The sequence below is a fragment of the Rhagoletis zephyria genome, unplaced genomic scaffold (assembly GCF_001687245.7).
Source record: "Rhagoletis zephyria isolate East Lansing unplaced genomic scaffold, Rhagoletis_zephyria_1.1 Rzeph_scaffold_00643, whole genome shotgun sequence".
Lineage (NCBI taxonomy): Eukaryota > Metazoa > Arthropoda > Insecta > Diptera > Tephritidae > Rhagoletis > Rhagoletis zephyria.
The window spans coordinates 149,724-175,246 of NW_016157727.1; the positions used below are offsets into that span (position 1 = coordinate 149,724).

The 25,523-nt window shown below is 35.7% G+C and overlaps 1 protein-coding gene across 1 annotated transcript in view; it reads right to left on the reverse strand.

The window, feature by feature from the left end:
• Positions 1 to 25,523, reverse strand: part of nAChRalpha1 (nicotinic acetylcholine receptor alpha1) — a 137,489-nt gene that overhangs the window by 76,476 nt on the left and 35,490 nt on the right. The window contains exon 3 of the mRNA XM_017613298.1: positions 6,389 to 6,433. Coding sequence (XP_017468787.1) covers positions 6,389 to 6,433 — 45 coding nt within the window. The remainder of the gene's footprint in view (positions 1 to 6,388; positions 6,434 to 25,523) is intronic.

Consider the following 25,523-nt stretch of genomic DNA (forward strand, 5'->3'; position numbering starts at 1 on the left):
CGTATTGAATATAGTTTTTAGCTTTCCGAAAATTACCTTCACATGGTAAGCAGAGTGTTTTTACCCCTATTTCTAACAATTTCGATAGTATGTTCAGTTAGACTTAATGAAGTAATCTTATATATGTAGGTACAAATGAACCGGTATCAGCCCTTGAAACAGCTTCTTGTAAAATCCATTAGCCGTTCGAAGGCGGCGTAAAGCTGTAGGTCCCTCCGTTTTGTTGCGACATCAAGACGCACATAACAAATTGGAGGATAAGCTCGGCCAAACACTTAGCATGTAAGCGCCAACATATTATTTTTATTATTCGAATATCCAGCTTATAACACTTTTCGAAAGATCAGTGAAATTACTACATTATTTAAATCAACACCAGCATTTTTGACAGACAAATTATCGTCATTTTAAGGAAAATTTAATTTCTGAATTACCTGTGTGGAAAAAATAGCATTGAATGAAATGTGAAATGTTACAACAGGCCACTTGGTAAATCTCCAGAGATCTTTGTCAGATTATTTTTCGGATAGTAGTAGTAATCAGGGATGCCGTTTGGATCTAAATAGATCCAATTGGATACATTTTTAGACGAATTTTTGCGGGATACTTATTTTTTCCTATCAGTATAAATGTGGATACTTTTTTAAATAGGCCAAAATTTTATATTTTCTATAAAGTTTTTTTTCGTTCAAAAATAGATTTTCATTAATGACGTTTTCTAAATGTTACAAAAATCGCTACTTATACAATGTTCTGACCGACAACGAAAACACCTTGAAAACGAGTTTTGGGATTGTGGGCTGAAGATTGTTCACACCGACTGTTGGTGTTTTTGTTGACATTTCTTACATCCTTTGTTTTCAGTTTTGCTGCACAACAAACAAAACCAAAATAATTTTCCTTCAATTTCTTTTCATTAACAACCTTTTACTACCATGCTTATTTTATTTTGGACAGCTAATTAACAATAAATCCGAAACGGCGTATTAAAGATGATAAAATATGACTTCCACTTCGGTAAATAATCGAAAAAAACTAGTGCAGATACCGATTGGAATGAGTGGATCGTGAGTTTTCAAGTGATTTTCAGCAAAAACTTGTTTTCGTTTGACACATTTTATATTGACGAAAACACAAGTTTTAGGTCGAAAACCAGTTTTAGCAACGAAAACATGTTTTCGATGTCGGTCAGAACATTGTATAAGTAGCGATTTTTGTAACATTTAGAAAACGTCATTAATGAAAATCTATTTTTGAACGAAGCGTGAAATTAGAGCATTTTATTTTTTGTGAATGAAGCAATGAACATAAATAGAGATCTCACCAAAGTAGTGTAATAAGAGCTTTAACAGACGGGAACTCGGGAATTAACTGCAGTTAATCCGGATTAAGTCCCAGTTAATCCCGATCAACTCGGGAATTAACTGCAGTTGATCCGGATTAAGTCCCAAATAATCCCGATCAACGCTGGCGTCTGTTTAAGCTTTTAGGCGCAATTGTTTAGTTAGCTAAAAAAAAATGCTTTAAGCGAGATCTTAATATATATATATATATATATATATATATATATATATATATATATATATATATCTCTTTTACATATCTTTATTTGTTAATATAAAAAGAAAGAAGATCTCAATGTAGCTTAAAATACACTGTTTAAAAAACTAAATTTGATTGTTTTAAGGAAATTTTTATGAATTTTACTGAAAAGACTTTAAATACACTCTAAATTTTTTTTGTTTATTTGCGCATATTAAGAAAGGTAACCAGTTTCCCCTTCTAATGTGTGCAAATTTGCACACCAAGTAATAAAATTAAACACTGCCTGTTTACTTTAACATACCAAATTTGTCGCAGAGCGCAAAATAACACATAAAATGTTTAAAATAGAGTAAATGTAAGCCCCTAATGTTTATTATTTGTAGGAAATGTATTTTTAGTTTCAAAATTTTTGCAACTTTAAACATTTCATGTGTATATTTATGTGTATATTTTAAAGATCTCAAGTTCAAAATCGAATCCTGAACATCTTATACGTATGTATATTTATACAGATTCCTGTTGAAAAATAGATATTTTTGAGTAGTAGTTTTACACACACTTTTCATAGTGTACAGGTACAAACGTAACATATTAATTACTATTTTGGATACTTACTTTGCAAAATACTTATGTATGAAAGATGTAATTTATAAATTGAAATTACAAATGTTTGATTTTATGAAATATAAAAATATATATACACGTATTCCAAGTCCTTAGGAATGCACTCTAAAAAATTTTTGTGTAAATTTGCGCATATTAAGATAGGTAACCAGTTTCCTCTCTTAATGAATGCAAATTTACACACTGCTTGCTTACTTTTACTTATCATATGTTTGGCGTAGAACAAATTTCATTTTTTTTTTTTGAGTTTTAAACATTTATTGTTCACATTTTCATAGTTTACACATAAAATGTTTAAAGTTTCCTCTAAAAAATTGTCGTTTAAATTTACGCATATAGAGAGAGAGGTAACCAGTTTCCTCTCCTAGTGTGTGCAAAGTTAAACACTGTCTGTTTACTTTTACATATCAAATTTGTCACGTAGCGCACNTTTTTTTTTTTTGAGTTTTAAACATTTATTGTTCACATTTTCATAGTTTACACATAAAATGTTTAAAGTTTCCTCTAAAAAATTGTCGTTTAAATTTACGCATATAAAGAGAGGTAACCAGTTTCCTCTCCTAGTGTGTGCAAAGTTAAACACTGTCTGTTTACTTTTACATATCAAATTTGTCACGTAGCGCACACAAGGGGTGGGTTTTGGGGTTAAATTTATTATGATTTAAGAAATTTTGATAGAAAAAATTTTTTTTTTCCGTTTCTTGTGCGTCATTTTGTAAGATTTTTATTTTTTCTTGAGAGCTCTTTAAAGTTTAACTGCGAATGAAAACATTGTCCGAAAACATGCAATGCATGCTCACTTACTGTTGCTTTTTACACTTTACGGCCTAAAAAATTTACCACTGATATGTACTTAACAAGCATTCGAAGATGTAATTTGCTAACATGATAAAAATACAAGTTCAGCTAAATTTTCGTTATTCGAAGTATTAAAAAACGAGAAACCAGAAATCGACTAAAATGAATAAAAAAGTGTAATAATTTCGTGAAATTATTTAATTTATTTATATTAAAATTCTTTTGTAAAATTTTGTATTACTTTTGAAAGTTGAGTGCATCTTTAACCGTTAATTTTTTCATAATTTAATGATCGGATCTAAACCAAATTACGGGACGATCTTTAAATGCCAGTTATGAAACTTTGAAAAGTTAATTTTTTTATTTCATTCTGTACATAAAACTTGCATAAATGTATTTTAAAGAGCGAATTTTCAGTATTTTCTGATGATATATATTTAGAAGTATAAATCCTTTCCCCCAAAAAATATATTCCTGCGTGCGCCCCTGGCACTTAGTATTTATTATTTGTAAAAAATATATTTTTACTTTTATAATGTTTGTAATTTTAAATATTTCATGTGTATATTTTAAGCAACTCATGTTCAAAATCAAATCTTGAACATCTTGTGCGTATACTTGAACAGATTCTGGTTGAAAAATAAACACTTTTCAGTAGTAGTTTTACATGCACTTTTTAGAGTGTNAAAATCAAATCTTGAACATCTTGTGCGTATACTTGAACAGATTCTGGTTGAAAAATAAACACTTTTCAGTAGTAGTTTTACATACAATTTTTAGAGTGTGGGTTAAATTATGTATTTTTCTTCAAAATGTTTGGGTTTCTTACAAATTATGAGATGGATACGTAAAAAAAGAAAATTGGATGCATTTCGATACATTTTTGGCTTGGTCGGTGATACATTTTCTTGGGACGGCGCGGCAACACTACTAGTAATATCGATTGGGTACAAAATCCATTTACGAAACATTCATAGATCTCCAGAGTACTTCGACATTGAAGCACACCTTTGGGTCTGTGTCTCTGAACGAGTTTGGGGTTAGTGTTAAGAGTGAATACCATGAAATAGCCAAAAAAGCTACCTTAACTTTTCTTTCTTCTATCACAACTTATCGTTTGAGAACCCCTGTTCTAAAATTCCATAATAATGTTTTTTATTTTTAAAGGGTTGTTGTGAGTATCAACCACGGTGCCACGCCCATTTTCCAAAATTTGGTTAAGGTGCGGTTTAACTTGGCAACTCAAGCGCTTACTACGCATTTTTCTGTCAGAATGTGAATTCGAAAGTTACTTTCCTGTGTAAGCAGCCAGAAAGTCCTTTTTGCAGATTTGCAGAAATCACTTTCGGAAATAAAAATTGCAAGGTGTAACTGCAACTGAAATTACGCAAATCGCTTTCGAGAAGTAATTTCATCTCATCAAGTGTTGCCGTGTGACGCGTCTTTACATAAGTATTAAGGTATTAGACATTTTGTGACTGTTTTGTGCACATTTTAGGTTAAGTAAATTTTTCAAGTCATTAATTTTGTTATAAGCCTAAAAATGTCTTTTAATTTAGTTAAAAGCAAACACGTTTGCATTCACCGTGTAAACAGACAAAAAGTAGTATCGGAAATTTTGGCTTTCGGAAATAAAAACTGCTTTCGAAAGTCACTTTACATGCAAAGTGTAACTGCTCTTGCAATCAGTTTTGGAAATTCCTTAGTTTGACAGACTTTTGAAAAGGACATGCACTTTCCACGTCTAACAGCTACTTTACAAACGTAAATGATGATTATTGCAAACATAAATTTTGAATAAATTAGCTTCAGTATTTACTGATTTATCGAACATATCGTATTTCCCTAAATTACCGTTATTTGGGTGCTGGGCGTTAATATTTTCTGATTTTAAAACTTTTCAGCCGTTTGCTATGCTTTGTCAAGCCCAACCACTGTTCCAAGTTTGGGAGAAATTGGTGGAGCGATTACCAAGGTATGCACATGTAATCAGAAGTGGGCGTGGCTAGTCCCATTTCCCAAAAATTTATAATTAATTCTCTTACTTTTCGCCTAAAAGTCATTGCAAATATCAGTGTTGAGTGAATAAGCTTCAGTACCGTTATCTGAAAGGTAGGCGTGGCTATTGTCCGATTTTGCCCATTTCCATTGCCATCCGTCCTACGCTGAAAGAAGTACACATACCAAGTTTCGTTAAGATATCGCAATTTTTACTCGAGCTATCGTGTGCACAGACGCACAGATGGTCGGGCGTACACATTTATCTATATCTATCTCGATAAAATATGATTTATTCATTATGATATACAGACGCCTTAGAGGTACGCTTAAAAAAATTGTATTTGGAGGAATACTCATCTTGCCCAGTATTTGTCCGAGATTCAAATTTGTGGTGTGAAAGGAGCGATCGATTTAAGAAACAATTTGTTTTGGATGATAATCGAACCTGGGCCCCACCGATATATCTAATAGATCTTGAAAAATCGGAATTCTTCCTACAAAGTATAATTACCGAACGAATAAAATATTGAAAATAACTAATCTAGTCACATTGTGTTGATTCAAAAGTATTAAGGACTTATAGTGGAAAAGTCGATTGAATTTACGAAAATACCCGTTGAGATTTCAAGTTCATTTAGTGATGAATACATATTACTTTACAATAGTTTTAGGAGGGCCAATTGGTTTTTTGCCTTCATGTGCCTGAGAGTGAACGTTTCAACTTCATCGCCCACACTCTGTATCGGCAAATGCTGCACCAAATATTTGCGTTATATACTCAGCGGCCTTTAGACTCTTTTAAAGCATCTCTGTATTGGATTCGATTACTTTATCACTCAATGCAGCCGATCACTGGGCACCACCATCACTGCAATACAAATAACCACTTTGAATATAAATATGTCAATAAATTTTTGGCAAAGCTGTGGCAACATCAACTGCAGTCGCGCCAACAAGGGGAGTATCCTCGTAAAATATAAAAATTTCGCCGACTCTTGCATCTGACCGACCGGCGACTCTCAATACAATGCGCCAAAATGCATTTAATGTTCGCAGCCGTTGCTAAAAGTACGTGCATTGCAAGCGAATTGTGCGATTTAGCAACGAATTTCGTCGAATAGTAGAGTAAATATGTTTTGTATCTTCCGCGCGAATGGATGGTAAGCACAGGCAAGACACGCGTGTGTAGGTGTAGCCAGCCAACTATTGAGCTAAAGTGCTTCGAAATGCTTAAACTCTATGGTGGAAGTGCAGTTACGTAGATACGTACATACGTAACAACCTACTTGTATTTATATATTGTGTATGTATTAAAGTGTATTTGCGGACATTAGACAACTTTGTTGCACTCAGTAGCAGTTTTTAGCTTAAACTTTAGCAACTAAAATACTTAAAGTGCAACTTTAGCATCATCACTTACCTGCTCCACCCACACGTTCGTCGTCATGATTTGATTTTTTAAATTCTGCAAAGAGAGAGAGGAGAAAGTAATCACAAGTTAGTAAATAAGTAAGATGTTTTTGGCAATTTCAAAAACAAGCAAGATAAATGTGTCGAAGAAAGAGCTCATTTTAAGAAACTCAATTGGCTAAAAATTAAAATCGAAAACTTGTAAAAAGAAATCTAAAGTATAAAAAAAATAATAAGATGCCTATTTTTAAGTGATTAATGTAGTTTGCACCCTTTAAATTAGTTCTTACAAAATATTAGGGCTAAAGTTGAGAAGAAAATTGAAGTTCTGATACGGATTTAAAGCTTAGAATCCAGCTTTCAAGAAAAATCACAAGAAATATTTTTTATTCTTTCTGTGGCTGGAAAAAGCACTTTGGTTTTGCCCGCAAATTTTCTTAAAGGGATAAATATACGAGCATTTTTTTCTTGAGAGCTCCGAACCGATTTAAGATTTTGATAGAAGAAAATTCCTTTTCCATTTCTTGTGCGTCATTTTATATGACTTTTTCGTTTTTCTTGAGAGCTCTTAAAAGTTTAACTGCGAATGAAAACAGTGTCCTATAAATATGCAATGCATACTCATTTACTGTTGTTTTTTTTACACATTTACAGCCTAAAAGGGTTTACCACCAAAGAGGGATTCGAATATTTAATTCGCCAACTTCGAATTCGTTCCACCAAAATGAGCTACATAATAAAAATACAAGTTCAGTTAATTTCTACGGTATTCGAAATATTAAAAAATTGAGGCAATCGTGAAAAATCACCATCTCCAAGAAAACCAGAAATCTAGGAAAATGAACATTAAAACTCTTTTCTTACATTTTTTTTATTAAACAAGTAGTTTTCAAGCATATAGTACATATTTAGGAGTACCGTTAATTTTTTCATGATCCAATGATCGTATCTAAACCAAATTACGATAAAAAAAAGAATTATTGAAATCGGTTCACGTGGTCCAAAATTATGCGGTACATGCACAAAAAAAGAAAAAAATATTCCGACGAGTTGATAACCTCCCTCTTTGTTTTAAGTCGGTTAAAAATGTTTCAGTTCTTTGTTACTTTTATGTACGTAAATAAATTGCAATTTATGAAACTTTAAAAAGTTAATTTATTTATTACATACTGTACATAAAACTTGCATGCATTTATTTTGAAAAGCATATGAGGACATGATGCCAAAGTAGCCTATCCGACATTTCGAAAAAAGTTGAGGTGCACCTTAACATACATTACTAGAATGGAAACAATACTAGCTCGACCATTTTTTCGTACCAAAAAAAAAAAAGAAGCAATTTACTCCTTTCATGTACTGCCAATACTTTAATTTTCATATGTTAGTGTCGAACTTCACAACTTAGATAATCGAATGCATTTTCTCAGATTTAAAGTACGGACGATACGAGCATACGAGCAACAGAAGGTGCTGAGATTTGTTGAAATTGCAAAATATGCTAAAAGTTTATTTCTTAAGAAATTTGATAATCAAACTTTAGCAAATAAGTCACTCAAGAACAGCGTTGGAAAAAATATACAAAAAGGGATTGAAAAAGCAAAAACAATGTACAAAAACTAAAGCAATGAGAAAAGCGTGCGATCGAAAGTTTTCCGTTGCAACTAAAATTCCTGAAATATTACCCATACATACATAGCTCCGTTGAGTGCTATGCAGCTGGAGAATTTTCGGAGTAAACGCATAGTAGTGAAAAGTTTTCCAGTTTCGACTTGGAGCATAGAGGAATTGAAGGAAATGTGTATGAGCAGGGATGCACATATACTTAACCATTTTATTTATTATATACAAACATATGTATATGTCTGTACTTTTGTGTTGACAGCCAATTTTTTGGAATCACTATTTTCTTGCAACCGCATTCTTTCTTACACTTATTCGAGTGTTTGTTTCGGTTCAACTGCAATTGTGGCGCCGTTTCAAATTGTTTGATGTAATTTCAGAAATTTTGCAAAGTTTCAAATATTCTTGTTTATTTAACTGCTAACTTGTGTTCTTTTAGAGAGTTTTGTAATAACTTCTATGTGTATTTTTGATGAAAATTGGCATTTCAATGACACGGCTGATACGAGTACTTGTCCGTTTTTGAATGTGCATTACAAAATTCAAAGCGATGAAATTATAATAATAACATTTATTTTGAATCGCAATAATTGGTCGCACTTTTGGGTATCCAGTTAGGGTCTGATTATGCATACTTCGCATAACTTCGCACAACCATTTGTACCAGTGCATTAAAAATGTAGCTTAAGAAAATGTGAAGCAAAATCTAAACTCAACAGATCGCTAAGTTCTTAAAAGTTCTGCTAATTTCTGGGTAATGGAATACATACAAAATACATACAAAGTACATACGAAACTACAGTTTGAAGTTTATGCGAAGTTGTGCGAAGTTATGCGAAGTATGCATAATCAGACCATTACAGTTGTGCAACTATGTATACTCAAACCTGACTATCGCGTCTTCGTTCGTGTTCTCTAGGCATTGTGAGATATATGTGACCTGGTCTACGGAAAGGGGGCTTAGGTGTCAAAAAATCAATTTTCACTTTTTGGTTGATTCGGATGGAAGATGAGATGCTTTTTCACGTGGTGAAAAGCAGAAAATCCTAACTTGCTTAGAAGTGTACTAAAAATGTAGAGAAAGAAGAGTAAAAACGAGTAAACGAAACGAGTTGCTTACTTTTAACAGCTTTTTCACAGAAAACTAGTTTTCGCACGTAAGCTCCCTTTTCGTAGACCAGGTCACATATGTACTTGCGCGAGGCAGGATATGCGGCATAGGCCAGCAACGCAACCCTCAAGTGTGCCATACGGAGCAGCGTGTGTTTAAAATAAACGATATGCAGGCAGAACTAAAAAATAACCAGCAACGTGAACCGGTTTTGAGCCAACCGGTTTCAACCGGAAAATCGCCTTTTCTATTAATTAACTGAACCATTAACCGAACCGAAAACCGAACCACTTTTCATTTAGGTTTAAAGGCTCGCTTCAACCAATTTTCAATATTTAAATTTACCCACTTTCTTTTTCTTTTTGTTAAATATATTATTACATACCATGTTTGCTTACCATGTGGCAATATCAAATAAAATGACAACCCATCTCACTTGACAGACACTTGAAACTTAAACTTGCGCGTTATTTTTTTTTGATCCCCGAATCGTTGAACCAAATCGAACCCCCGGTTTAAAGGCCAAAAAAAAAAAAAGCTTTGTCGTTTTTGGTTATTAAGTGAGAGAAGTGCTTTTGTTCGCGCATGTTACTGCAATAAAAATTTCAATTTCACAGTGTTGCCACTTAAATGAAATTGATCTGAGACCCTACGAAAGTGAAATGGATTTTAAATAACAATCCAAGATTAAACTTAAGTGTAGTTTAAATTTTTATCTGAAATTGGCCCTAAGGCTAATCAATAAATGTCTACTGATGCATACTATACTCGTGCTACTTGATAAAAACTTAACGTATTTGTATGTAGTTAGCGGTAATTTCAATGGTTCAATATTTTCAAATTCTCTGTAAATGGCGAGAAGTTGGTCAGTTATTCTGTCTGGTTCATTATGTAAATTTGGATACTTTACATACTAGGGGTAATGAATTAGCGGGTTGTCTTTATACGGGTACCCGAATAGAGGGTTATCTTTATCGAGTACCCGGGTAGCAGGTTAGCTTTGCCAACGGTAGTGGGTAATCTTTTATTAGTTTCCGAGTACCCGGGTAAAGGGTAATATTTTTCCGGCCACCCGGGTAGCAGGTTATCTATATCTGGGTACCCGGTTGGAGGGTAAAATTTAACCGGGTACTTAGGTAGCGGGTTACCTTTATCCCTGTGTCCGGGTTAGATGTTACCTTTAGCCGAGTATCCAGAGGTTATCCTTATCTGGGTATCCGCGTAGGGGATTATCTTTATCCGGGTATATGGGTGATTTTTAAATTTAAGCATACTGATTTGCGATTATATCATTTTCTCTACCGTAGGGTGAATGATTATAATACATCTTAAGCCAATTCCAAGGCTACGATGACCGGATTGAAGAAGTCGTTTCCGGCATTTTTTTTACAGAATATTGTGTGCTCTTTTTAGTATGTGAAAAAGACATATCCTCGCCATGTAGAAATATTACCCCCGTATTATTTGATTTAGGTGGACCCCTGCTTGATACCAGGCTACCGAGTATCCGGGTAGTAGTTTCGACAATTAATGGTTATCATAATACGAGAGATTGAGAAAGTTTTAAAATAATAATAGCTTAAGTTTCGAGCACAAGCTAACACATGAAATGTACTTACAGTTTCACGCGAAGGAGTTTTATTTTTACAAGGAGACTTGAAGAGGTTTTCTAACTTAGCTCGCCTTTAAACTTAAGGTACAAAATTACCCACACGAAAATCCCCTTCTTTGGAGCTAAAGCGTGACTAGAATTTTATATATCTTTGAAAGTATTTTGTAGATAATTTGATACATAGCGATAATTCGATAAACTTCAAAAACACTAAAATCCGATAACTAAAAAAATTCGATAACTCGACTGATTTCCATAACTGTGCATCTCGAGGGCTGGATAGATTTTGATAACTCGAAAATGGATATATCCTAATATAAATCGATAACTCGATAAACTTTTGATACCTATATAAATTTCGATAAATCGGTTAATTTTGACTGCTCCATATTTTTTGAAAGCTATCGACAAATTTCAATAACTCGTTACACTCTCGTAACACGGTAAAATTCGATAAGCAGTGATAACTCGATAATTCAATAAATATCGACAACTTGATAAATTTCACTAATTTTTGAAGTTCACAAATTTTTGATAGTCCCAGAAGTTTTTATAGCTCGAGAAATATCCGGAAATCCACAAAGTTTCTGTGTATATAAATTTCGACAACTCATTGAACATTGATCAAACTGAATTCTTCCATACATTGTGATAACTGAAAATTCATGTTAATATATTTCGATAAATTTCGATAAGCATATGTTTCGGAAACTTGCTAACTTTTTATAACTATAATTTTTTATGAATGAATTTATTTCAATTCCTATAAAAAAATTTCAATAAATGTTCTTTACCTTTCAGTTATTCAAATTATTATGTATTTCTCATTGTTCTGACTTTCCCCTTTATCTCATCACCATTTATTTCTTCATCATCACATTTGTCGTTATTACAAAGCTTGATTTCAAATACGAAATAACACAAAATGCGGAAAAACTCAAATTGAACAGGTTGCAACAAAAACTATACACAAATACGGAAATTTTCAAAAGACGATTTGATCGTAATTTCCCACCAATTACCATAAAATCTCTCCTCATCTGCAGAAAAAAATTTTTCCAACGGTGTTCTAGGTTTTGAAATAATTTCAGTGGAATCGCCAAACACATGGTGACAAAATTTATGGTAGCGTATTAGTATACAGATTTCTCATTTGTACTCCTCATTGACTGAGTAAAATTTTTATTTCGCAGCGTTAAAGGATTTTCACTAAGGGCAACCATTGAAGCATTGTTGAAAAGATTACCGTTTGTCTCCGACTGCTGCGTTATTTATCTTTCAAACAGTGTCATGCGAGCACTTGAATTGGATAATAGTTATTTTCGAGCTCTGTATGTAAGTCCATAGCTGCTACAGCCATTTACAAAAATGTATAGCATTTTTCAATAGCGTTAATACCATCAATTCTATAAATAACTTTATTGATAACGGTCTTATATCGCTAAATGTTTTTATTATTGTATCACTAAATAATAAAAAGAAGAAAAAAGTTTCAAAAAAATTAGTTTTCTATGCATTTAAAATGTATTCTGTGAAGGCGAGTAATTCCATCGTAACTGTCCCTGATTAAGCAAAATTTCCTTTAGTAATAATCTTTCTATTTTCGTTCAAATATTGGAAAAACCAAATAATAAGTATGTCATAATTCTTTCCCCCCAATCAATCAATCAATTTAATGAGGCTGAGGCCTAAGCGAGTTTCATCATTTATAAATGTGAAAAGGACATAAAAACTAGTAAACGATAAAATCGATTAGCAAAAAATTGCATCAATTCGACTAGTCNATCGTTCAAATATTGGAAGAAACCAAATAATAAGTATGTCATAATTCTTTCCCCCCAATCAATCAATCAATTTAATGAGGCTGAAGCATTAGCGAGTTTCATCATTTATAAATGTGAAAAGGACATAAAATGTAGTAAACGATAAAATCGATTAGCAAAAAATTGCATCAATTCGACTAGTCGAGGGAATAGCGCAGCAGCAATAAGTCGGTAAATATCAGAGTTGAGTTCACTTGAATAAAGTGGAAGTTGGCGAGAGTGGTGTGAGGGAAACAGGATGGTAGTAGCGTACAAATTTAATTATCAGCAAAAATGATAATTATCTGCCGCAACGGCGATTGCGATTACTTCGATAGACATACATATGTACTTACAAACATATTCTATGCCGAGTCCTTTGGGAGTTGTGATCGAAATGAGTTAAAGGCAGTGAGCGAGTAATTGCGACATTAAATCGAGTTTGTCGTTAGGTCGTTTCCTTTTTTGGTTAGTGGGAGGCTTAATGATGGCTGCGGCAAACAATTCAAATTGTTTCGGGGAAGGAAGCCTTCTGTGAGTGTGTGATGAGATCATTAGCGGCATTAAGAGAAGAAAAAGAAAAAAATGGTGAGGAATGGGCTCAGGGGAGTCCTAAATGAGGGAAAATATCAATATGTAGATACGTAATGCGACTAAAAAAGTAGTGCAAAGAAGACTTCCCGATAAACATTTTTGTTAAATCTCAATTTGAGATGCATTTGAGAAACAGTACTTTTCTCAAACCTCAAACGTTAGTTCTCAAATGCATCTCAAATAATCGTTGATAGCGTTCTCAAACTAAAAGTCACTTTTTTAATCTCAAATTGAGAAATGCTGAATTCTCAACTTTTTCTCAAACGTGGGTGGAGCGGAACGAAATGAAATCCAGTTACTCTCATTGAAATATTTGTATAGTGCTGCCAATGAAACATGTAAGAGAAACTCAGTTTTTATAGGAAAGGAATTTTTATTTATGTAGTTTTACAGTTTACTTAATAGCTTATTTACTCATTCGCTATTTTGCGACTGATGTAGCAGACTACCGATGGACTTCGATATCTGCGCCCTGTTGACACAGATGGAATGGAACGGAATGCTAAAAGACTTTTTCACAATTGTTTCTCAAACCGTTCTTAAATTGATAAACAATGTTTGAGAAAAACTTAAGGAAATGTTTAGTTTCAAAAATAAACAATGCTGAAAATCAAATTGAGAAATACGATTTTCTCAAACGTTTGAAAATTTTTGTTTCAGTGTTTGTTGGGTGCAGATAAAATCCACTTATTTTAAGTTTGATTGTAGGCATCTTACTACTATGTTGCACGTCTACGTGTCGTATGAGTAACCAGTAATTAAAGCGCATATTTTAATAGCATTTGCTAAGAGATATCCTAACAACGACAATAACAACAATAGCTAGTAACTATCACCAAGAGAAGTGACTGCCTAACGAGCCAGCCAGACAGTTCGCCTGTTTTTTTCTGTTTGTTTTTTTTCTTTCTTGCTTTCTTCCACAGTAGCTGAGCGTCGTAAATGAGGCACATCACCTGTCTGGTGCATGCCATTTTAATGCATTCATCAGCCGCCCGTTCACTTCGCACCCATTATGCTTGTGCTATTTCAGCACTTTATCTCTCTTTAACGCCTTATTTCAATGCAGGTTCGCTTTTGCATTCTTTTAGCGTTTTTTTTTTATTTCGCTGCTGTTCGAATTAAGTTTGTGTTGCTTCTGCTCATTAATTCCGAACGTAGCATGAAATTACAGAGCAGTAATGACGAAAGCGAACTAAAATGGAAAAAATATACCTGTGTGTATATACATACGTATATATGTATGTGAGTAAACGATTACGAAATGAGCAATGGTGTAAACTATCAGTCAGCAGCAGCAATGAAGGCGTGACTGTGAGCTATGCTACTTATCCATTAAGAATATCCTCAGACTGGTTTGCACAGCTGGAAGCAGTTGAAAAGGAAGTGATAAAATAGCTGCAAAACCAGTGGTATATCCTTCTTCCGGCGGTGATAGAAAGTGGTATAGAATAAGTGTAGGGCAGAGTTTAAAAACTGAGTCAGAATTTACTGGACTATGCTGTATAGGTTTTTTGTATGCTGTATTAATTGTTATCGGGTCTAGTTTTCAACCATTTTTTCTTAAGTAACAGTCAAATAGAAAGGAAAAGTCTGGCAGTTAAGAGGTTTAAATAAAAAGGGGATACTTTTTTTTTTTTTTTTAATCTGACTTTTGTCTGAATCAGTTAACATTTTTCTATAAGTAATGGCATTCGAAGGGAACACTCGACATACTTTTCTCGGTCATCGATGAATAAAGTGTTCTTTGAACTAAAAAGAGCAAAGTGCTACACTATTTAGTAGATATGTATATATTTATGAAAGTAGAAGAAACATGTGAGAACATGCATGAACAACTGGCGCCAATTTTTAACGCCAAGTGAGGCCAAGTGCTTCTCCACTTGGTGTTTCCATCGCAGCCAACCGCCAGCGGGTTCCGAGTTAAATATTTGCAGAGTTCGAGCGTTGGTGTCCATTCGAACGACATGACCAAGCCAGCGGAGCCGCTGTATTTCAATTCGCTGCACTATGTCCATATCGTTGTAAAGCTGATACAGTAGCTCATCGTTCCATCGTCTCTGGTACTCGTCGCGGAAAATGCCTAGAGACCTACAAATCTGCAAGAGCCGCCTCATCGGATGTGGTCATAAACCAGCACGGACGAGTGACTTACAGAGCGTGATTTTCGTACGTCGAGAGAGTACTTTACTCTGGAGTCGCCTACTCAGTCCAAAGTAGCACGTATTGGCAAGACTGATTCTGCGTTGGATTTCGATGCTCACAGTATTATTGTCGTTAATGCTGGTTCCCAAATAAATGAAATTCTCCTCTTTCCTCGACTCTATAACTGCCAACTGTGACGTGGGTGCCAAGGCGCAAATGCGCTGACTGTTTGTTTGATGACAGGAGATACTTCGTCTTGTCCTCGTTGACCACAAGACCCAATCGCTTGGCTTTCTTATTCAAATTGAAAAAGGCAGAGCAGACCTCGCGGTCGTCGTTACCTATGATGTCGATGCCATTGGCATACGCGAGCAATTATATGCTCTTTTAAAGTTTTGTGCCTAAGCGGTTCAGTTTTGCGACTCCTATAATCTTGTCCAATATCAGATTAAAGAAATGACATGAAAGGGAGTTACTGTGTCTGAAACCTCGTTTGACGCCAAGCGGCTTCGTGAGGTTCTTCCAAATTCTGCCAGAGCTGGTGGTATTGCTCGACGCCTTTTTAAACAACCATATCAATTTCCCGGGGATACCAAATTAAGACATCGCGGCATGCCTTGCGGTATTAGGTAATTGTGGCAGACCCCACCAGTAGGGTCTCAGTGAGACATTATTTAATTGTCTATTGTGATGCCACATTACACATGTTCTTAGAACGGTAACTGTGTTAAACTAAGAGAAGTGCTGGATGCTCAAAACAAAGTTCCGCAGGAAGCTGATGTCCACTTCGGAGAGTCCCTCGGGAGTGTAGTTGAAATGCGCACCGAGGTGCTTAAACCTTTATCTAGCGAATTCTGGGAAGCTTAGAAGGAAGTGCTGAGATGAGGCAGAGCTGGCGCTATGCCAACGGTGGAAGCCCCCTTGGTCACCCACGGTTTACAACCGGCCAGGAGAACCTTACAACTTTGNACAGGAAGCTGATGTCCACTTCGGAGAGTCCCTCGGGAGTGTAGTTGAAATGCGCACCGAGGTGCTTAAACCTTTATCTAGCGAATTCTGTGAAGCTTAGAAGGAAGTGCTGAGATGAGGCAGAGCTGGCGCTATGCCAACGGTGGAAGCTCCCTTGGTCACCCACGGTTTACAACCGGCCAGGAGAACCTTACAACTTTGCGTGTCGAGGTTTTCGCCTAGCGCTCGCTGAGCCGAATGTGAACCCATCTGTCCAGGAGCAGGCCGCAGGTTGCCTACGGAAATCATATGCTGTCCCTGTCTGAGGGGATGGCCTAGAAAGTGCCTTGCCTAGCCAGTTCATTAGTCCTACAATTTCCAGTGATATCACTGTGCCCTAAATCACAAATCAGGTTTAGGCGGTTGAGAAAGGGGCCAGGCATTGCCTTACCAGATTTGAACGTACCGTTAGCGATCCCAGCTCCCTGATTGTCGCCTAGCTATCAGTGTAGATATGTACCCTCCTAGTCGACCATGCGTTGGCACCTAGCCAAAAACCTGTCTCTTTTATAGCGGCAACCTCGGTCTGAAAGTCGAGAGTCCGAACAGTAGCACCTCCTCCAACTCTCCCGTCCAGCTCCGATCCGTCCGTGAAAATGTTTATTGTACTTCTACTCCAGATACTACCATTCCCCCATTCGTCCCCTGGGATGCGAGTGAAGAAGGACGACAGGTGAGACATTGAGCATAGCATTTAGCGCTAGACCACTGATTCCATCGGCGGCCGCCCTTTGCATGCGCTTTGCATGAGGCAATGACCACATTTTACATTATTGGTTTGATAATGGTCTCATATAACCAGTACACTACTTTTGGAGAGGAGCCACTGATGTCTTTTTTACTCGCTCCTCAATTTTTATTTCCATGATAACTCTCCGTCCAGGACCACGCCCAAGCACGTACCTGCGTACATCCATGGATTTCGGTATCTCTGAAAAGGATACGTCGAAAATCACGGTGATATAGCTTTAAAGTTTTGGTTTTTAAGTTGAAAACAACAACCTTTCTTTGTTACAAGAAAAAAAAACCGAACTTTTCGCAGCTTTATTGAATTTTTATTTTTTTTTGTTCCATCATTAAGTTGCACACGCACATAAATCAACTTGTGTTCAATTTTGCTTAAACCAAATACTTTGCTTGTTCTTAATTAAACTACATACATACATAAGTAAATGCACTTGGATACTTGTATACATATGTATTCATAGATATATGCAGCATATGAATTAATGGCTGCAATTTATGTGATAGCGAAATTTTCTCCCATTTATGAATTTTTGCAGGAGGCCTATCGTCCATAGTTCAAGCAATTGCCCGTATGCCTTCGTAAACGCACAGACTCACATGCACACGTACCAAAATTTGCATGCATTCTCTTACATATACATACATATACACCCACACACATACATATGTATATGTTTTTACATGTTAAGATAATATCAGCATTTTGGAAAGCTGTGAACGATTTATTGATGTTTTTATGCTTTTACATCCAGTTAAGGGCAACCACACACACCCAATAGGCTGATCAAGAGGCGCAAAGGCGCACAAGCCTACGTACATACATATGTATACACATATAAGTTTACATACATGTGCATGTGGTACTTGCTCGGAATTTCGGCAATGCAAATTTATGAGTAAACAAAAATCCATGCATGTGTTTGTAGATATTTAAAGCAATAAAAGGTGCCCACGAGCGCAGGAATTGCCTTTTACCAATATCTGATTTCAATAAATATTTTCATTTTCGTTCATTTCTCTGATTTCGTTTATACAGTCATGTACCTATAAATTAAATACATATTTATATATCGCTGGCTTGGAGTAAAAACTTGCTAAGTCCACTTTTTGTAAAAAATCATGTTTAGATATAGGAGTCAAGAGAAACTAAAAATTCAACGTTTCCAAAAGTACTATGGTACAGCAGCACGGAAATTTCCAAGCACCCAAGGTAATATTAAATCTTTTAATTAATTAAAATCGAATTTATTCAAGGTCTTTCAAAATACTTAGAGAAAATTACCAAAAGAACGTTTATTCCTCTTCTGAAAAATTAGTAAAAAAGAATTTAGCAACTTTCTACTCTCAGCAAGCGATGTGTGTATGATAACATACGAACTTTTAATATGCACTTCTTATGCAAATTTTTAAGGATATTAATAAGTACAGAAGCTAGCTACTATAGTGGGCGAAATTACGTTAAATACGTGTATGTAATAAGCATACACCAGACGGAAGGGCTATTTTCACATATTTACCTCCTACAGAGTTTTAGCATAATTTATTATCCATTAAAATGTATGAAAGATGCTAATTTGCATAACAAGAAGTAGCAAAATCGATTTGCAAATAGAAAGATGTGAACTATAAAATTCAATTTCTACAAAAAAAAAAGTTTTACCTGGCACCAAAAGCAAACGCTGGGAATTTATACTCGTGTGTAAAAAGATTGGTTAGTTTTCGTTTTCTTTTTTAATCTTTAGGTATATACATACTTCAGTTACTAGCCCAGCAAAATAGCGCACTGTCTCCAGACTGCAGCTCTTGCCAGCTCTTATAGTATTTGCGGGCATTAACCTTAATTACCTTCTGTACTGGAAATGGACTCACCGCTAACCCAATCAAAAGTAGTGTTGTACTCTTCACTATACGGAGAATGTCGGATGGTCTCATTACCCTCACACTTAAAGGAGTCACAATTTAGACTTCTCCCGAAGTTAAGTATTTAGAAGTAATTCCGGATACAAAACTATCGTGGAAATCTCAGTGGGAGCACAAGACTTCTAAGCATTGGTGGCATATTGGCAATGTAAAGTTTTTGTCAAAACGTGTGGTTTGTCACCAAAGTGAATGTTCTGGATTAATAGCTTTATGATGACACCCATGATCAGCTATACGTCAATGGTATGGTGGAGCAGACTCTCAATTAGGCATGGGTAACACTGCGCTGCGCGGCGCAATTGCGTTAACACGGTAGCCGGAGTTGCCGCGCGAACACCAGTATATGGAAAGCGCCAGCGCCATTAACACCAAGAAACATATGAGGCACACACACAATTCGCCTTAATTCTTTGAAAATTTACACGTACTTTGTTTTTGCATTTGAATGTTGAGAACGCGAATTTAAAGCTTTTACTCAAGAATGATAGAATATCGTGGAATTTAGTACATTCCTAGCAATTAAATTCAGTTGGCGGTACAAGCGTTGCACAGCGCTGAAATTTATAGAAATAATAGACATGACACCACTGTATGGTGTACTGTATGACGATGGGTACTGCGGTGACACTCAGATGGCGCCGTGTTCAATTCAGTACACTGCGCTATTGCGCTGGGTTAGGGCGCTGACACCACAGGTGGCGCTGGCGTTATTGAGCAAGCGCCAAAAAAATTGCGCAATTACCCATGCCTAACCTCAATCAATAGCGTGGGAAATCTGTTTGTTAACTTCAAAGAACAATTGCTGTGTGCTGGGCGAGGCTGAAATTGCTGGCGGCAGAGATACAAGCACTTGTGTCATTTCAATATCATAGGATAGTACGCCTCCATAACCTTTGTTGAAGAGATTCCAAAATTTTTAGTTCCCTGAAGCTGAATGCTGGCTTAATTTCTGCAGTAAGCCTGGACTCACACATTGTCGAATCTTTAGTGAGGGCTGAGGAATATGCTTGAGTCTTCCAGGCCTAAAGTTAATGAAATACGTAGTGGAAAATAGGTGGAGGGGAAGGAGTTTGCGTGTCTGCAGCGAAAGCCAAGCTTTACTCAAGGCATTGGTCAGCCATCTAATTATTTCCAAAATAGTTAGGAAATGTAAGTCTTCACTAAATTATGTTGGCAAATATAATGAGCTTTCTTTACTTTGGGTGCCAGGCTACGCGGGAGTACCTGGTAATAAGATATCTGACCATTTGGCCAGGGTTGGCTTAGACCAGGCATTCCTTGGTCCGCAACCAGTTATAGCACTATCGCCTTCGGGCATCGAAGCCACCAACAGAAACTGGCTGAATACTTCGCTCAGCGATGACTGGAATGCAGGTTGGGGAAAATTCATGTTGCTTGCAATAGTTTTTTTTTTTCATTGAGAAGACGGTTATTCTGGGATTTTCGAGACTTCTTCGAGACTTTTTGGATTGTCGAGGATAAATCGGGATATTCGGGAATATTTCCGAATTTTTAGGACTATTTCGGGATTTTTGAGATCACTTCGAGATTTTCGGGATTCTCGGAACTATTTCGAGACTGCCTCGAAATTTTTATAATTATAGAGATTACTTCTATTTTTCGAGACTAAATTTATCAATAAATATATTGATAAATATATCTATAACAACAGCGACACAAATTTCAATATAGTGATAACAATATTGAAAAACATATCGATAACAATATCGATAACATATATTTTATTATATTGATATCGATAACAATATAAATAATCTGTAACAATAATCGATTGCAAAATCGACAAACTAATCAATAAATGTCTCGATATCATGAAATTGTCCCAAAATTCCCGAAGTAGTCTCGAAGATCCAAATATAGTCTCAAGAATCCCGAAAATCTCGAAGTACTCTTGAAAATCGCAAAATAGTCCCAAGAATGACAAAGTAGTCCTGAAGGCTCCCACGACTTGTGCCGTGCGCTTTGATGTTGTCACACAGAGGGGAGGGATCTACAGTTTTACGCCGACTCCGAACGGCAACTTTATTTTTTTGAGAAGCTGTTTTTCATGGCAGAAATGCACTCGGTGGTTCGCCATTGCCTACCGAGGTGCGACCGCTGTTAAGAGAAAAACCCTTTCTCTGTAGTTGTTTTTTTTTTGCGATTGCGCTTGACCAGAGCTTGAACCCAGGCACTAATTAGCCATTAATTAATAAATAAATACATTTTGTACCTTTCCGTTTACAGAATGCATTATTTTAACTCGTGCATGTCATTGGAGGTAATCGAATAAATGTAAAATTTCTTGCCTTTGCATTACATGAAATGTAATGGATAAGCTAAAATTGTCTTGAGGCGACTTGTATTGCGTTACTCCTGTGATAAAAAATAAGTACTTCACAAAAAGTTTAAAGTTTTTGCTGGGTTGTTCGAAACACACAAACAAACATAAATTCGTAATTGCTCGTTTTCGATTCCTGTAGATTTATAATTGGTAGCTTTTCTGGTAGTCATCTACCATGTGACCTCTGTCACATGGTTTTGATTAGAATATTACAACACACACTTGTACATTAGTAAGTTATTCGATTGCTTTCACATTCGACACCCTTTTTAGTTATCTACCTTTTGCAAGCCATCATTTTGAACTTACTAAAATTTTACGGGAGGTTTTAGCTTTGTTTATTTCCCAGTTTTTTTATCCTTTTCTATTTTTGTGAATACAAAATTTATAAACCATACTTTCCCAGCTATTCTTGTTATTATTTTACTCAATCAGGCAGATTGAATATTTTTAGTTACTTCGTATTGCATAATGGTAAAGCAATTTAAATGTTAGCAATTTCGGACAACATCACAGTACCGGACTGCTTTGTTTCTGTTAAATTTTTGCAAAATGTTGCACTTTCCTGATGGTAAGCTAAATTATTTTTGGATTGGAATAAAACTATCTGGTTTGGTAATCTTGCAATTTGCAGAAAAAGTACCAGGATTACAGAGCTTTGCCTTTTATGTAAATAGCATTGTTAGTGGATCTATTATTTAACGTTATGATATACATATATGCATATGTATATATGTATGTAAATGTACATCCCATCAGGTAAAACGTGAGAAATAGGCAAAAATCGTTGGTCCCTCGCCGATTCATTGCCGTTGTGGCAAATCGTCAAAATCATTTCCTTCGTGTCAGCTTAGAAATTTGTTATCAAAAATCTTCAAATTAATCTTATATATGCCATAGATAGGATTAAAGCGCCATAGCGAGGGAAATAATTAATTACGTTTTTAAGTTATAATTTTGTATTCACAAAAAAAAAGATAATTTAGTGCCGTTTTCTCAAGAAGTTTTTAATATTTATCTATATTTCCGAGAAAAATTTTTGTTATAAAAAAATGTATTTGAAGGGCAGATAAATTTTAAAACCCACTTGCGAAAACGGTACCAATTCTAGTTAATTTAATAAATATCCTACATCAGAAATTAAGTGGCAACCCTATAAAGGGAATACGCTATTATGAAAAGTGCATGCATATTTTAAAATGTATATGTATTATGTATATAACATAAACAGACTAGTTTTTAATTGTCTGATGACTGGAGATACTTAATTTTTCCCTCATTCACCATCAGACCAACGCGCGTTGCTTCTCTATTCAATTCCGAGAAGAAGAAAAGGGGTAGCGCTTGTTTCTACCGACGATGACGTCGACATATGATCTTGTTAAAATTTGCATTTGACCATTTCAAATTTGTGGAAATCATAGGGGAGTGGGGAGTGACCTTGTCTGAATCGTCGTTTGGTATCAAACGGTTCGGAGAGGTCCTTACCAATTCTGCCTGAGCTGGTGGTATTGCTTAACGCACTTTTTCTTTCGACTCTTTTCCGATATTTGGCATTAGGTGACTACCTGGTCCAAAGTCCCACTGATAAGACCCAATCCGTTCATTTACGGCGGTCTTCAGTCTTTCACACGATCGATAAGTCCTTATAGTCGATTCTCAGAAACCTGACACCGCTGTAGTTGGCGTATGTGACGGGGTCGCCTTTCATGTGGCAGAGCACACCTAAATTCTATCGTCCGCATACGTTTGGGTATCTTATCAACTCTTGGCCGCAGTACTTGATATTTTATATCAGCGGCGATGTTGCTAATCATCCCTCGTCATAATCGGGTGTTGGGACATTGCCATCGATAAGTATTCCCCCCATAATTTGAGTATACACTAACATCGGTCACTAGATTGGCGTGGCTATTTTCACAGGAATTCGACCTGGCCATGAAGCCTTCCATAAGTCGCCTAACATTCTGATACAATTTTCGGACGTTTTTGTTGTCGGCCAGAGACTTAAGTTTTTCACGCCACATAGCGCACGTTGCGCCTGATCATAGCGTAGCCCTCTAGCCGGCACCTCTTTTATACTGGGTGGAATTCTGTGGCGTATGAACTATTTTTTTTTTTTTGGGTTTAATGAAATCCAACTGCGTTCATTCTAAACCTCAATACACTATGAATGTCAGTATTCAGTCGAATCCCACTTAGTATTTACAGCTTCGGTTTTTAAAGCTGTTTCGCAGCCTTTCAGTAAGCTTTATCTAAAAATTCTCTTTGATGTTGATAAATACACTGGCATTTAAGCTCTAAGTATCCGTTTTTGAAAGATGGAATGTATGTAATTATATACATACATACGTACCTGCGCTTGCATTTTTCATCACATTTCATGCGCCCTTTTTGCTTCGGGTAAGCTCATTCAAACGTTACTGCGCTGTCACCAGCTGCTTGTTTGTGGAGCTGATAGGCGTGAAAATTGTAGGTGCTTATGTATTTTTTGCTTGCTGCCGACTGTGATACTCATACTCGTACATAAAAGCCTAGTCACAGAGGAAAGTAGAGGGTGTGCTGGATTATGGAGAGTGCCAGATTGCACGACTAAGTACCAGTAAACAATGATAGCTGAGCACCTCGGTACGCTCAAGTCGCAAAAACTGTGAGGATGTACATAGATATGTGGGTAGTTCTTTTATGCAAGGCTTTCTTGCCTCTTCTCTGTGTGCCAAGAAAGGTACTTGCTTGCCGCTCTGTTTGCTGTCCGGCAGGCTAAAACGGAAATGGCCAATTAAAATTTTAAATTAAAAGGAAACTTCAACTAGACGTTAAGGCGGTAAATGCCATTTGTGGTCATAAATTTTCACCAGCCACTGCTATGCAGATGCCTGTGTGTGTATGTGTTTCTTGTAGCTGCCTCCCTACTCTTTGCTGTTGTTTGCCCTTGTTATTGCTGTTATTATTGCTTTCACACTACATATTTGTTGTTTTTGTCATTTGCCACCGTATGCTAGGTGCGCAGGTGCAGTGAGACTCAAAGGGGCTGAGGTGAATTTTTCCTGTTTTTCTTGTAGTCGTCATTGCCGCTGTCTTGCTTAGTTTTTTTTTGTAGATGTAGTGATTGCAATAAAAGTACAATATATCTTTGTAGTCGTACGTGTGTGTGTGTTTTTATGCCTAGGTGATTGTTGTTGCTGTTGTTGGTATCAGTTTGATTGCGGTTGTATGCCAAAATGCGGAAACAACCACAGTGTGAAAGTCGTAAACCGCAAAGATACGAACGAAGAAGGATATATGGTTATTTTGGCAAACGAGCAAGCCAAAAAGTAAAGGCGAACAAACACACACTCGCACACTCACATGCCACAGAGAAGTGATATCCCTGCAGCAAAAACCAGAACTAATGAATCAAATTTCTTGTTTAGTATTAGTTCTTTATTGCCAAAAACGAACCAGTCGGATAGTAACTATGTATGTATATCCTCACCAGTCCAAAAGCACTGAAATGTAACACTTTTACAAAAATATTTTATTTTTCTTTTTAAAGCTACATACATAACGCTTTACTAAGAGTGATAAGTTGATAATTTCACTTTTTCAAAGAATCGTTTTCTAAAAGATCGAACTACCTTCAGTGAAAAGCAAAACTGAGTGCATTTTTCTTAAATATTTGCAAGGTTTTTACATCAAAACTTTTTTTTTTTTTTATAAAAATATGGTGTATGCTTTAACAAATCCATATATTTATATAAATCAAAATTTATACATATCTTAGAAAAATTAAAAGAATTTTCATCAAAATTTTGAAATTTTAATTCTGAATTTTTAGAAAATTTTTGGGTATAATTGGGACGTTTTAAGCGGCGTTGATTTGTAATTTTTTTTCGGGGCTTTTTGCACTTTTTTCCATATAAGCATGAATTTCTTATAGAAGTAAGTGCGCAATACTGTTTGCAAAGAAAATTAAAAAAAAAAACTCAACGTCAGATTTTTTAAATTGCACTTGTTATAGAAAGAAATGCAAAAACCGTCAGCTAAAAAAAAGTAATATTAAAAATCAAATCGATTTTCAGTCGTTGAAAACTTCCACTTTGTTACACTAAAATTTAACAAGCTATAAAACGGCATACCCAAAAATTTAAATTTTAAAAACCTTGCAAATGTTTAACAAAAATCACCATGCACTCAGTTTTTCTTCACATGGTACATAGTTTATTTCCAACCGTAACCAAGTCCAAAATAGTCACAAATAATACA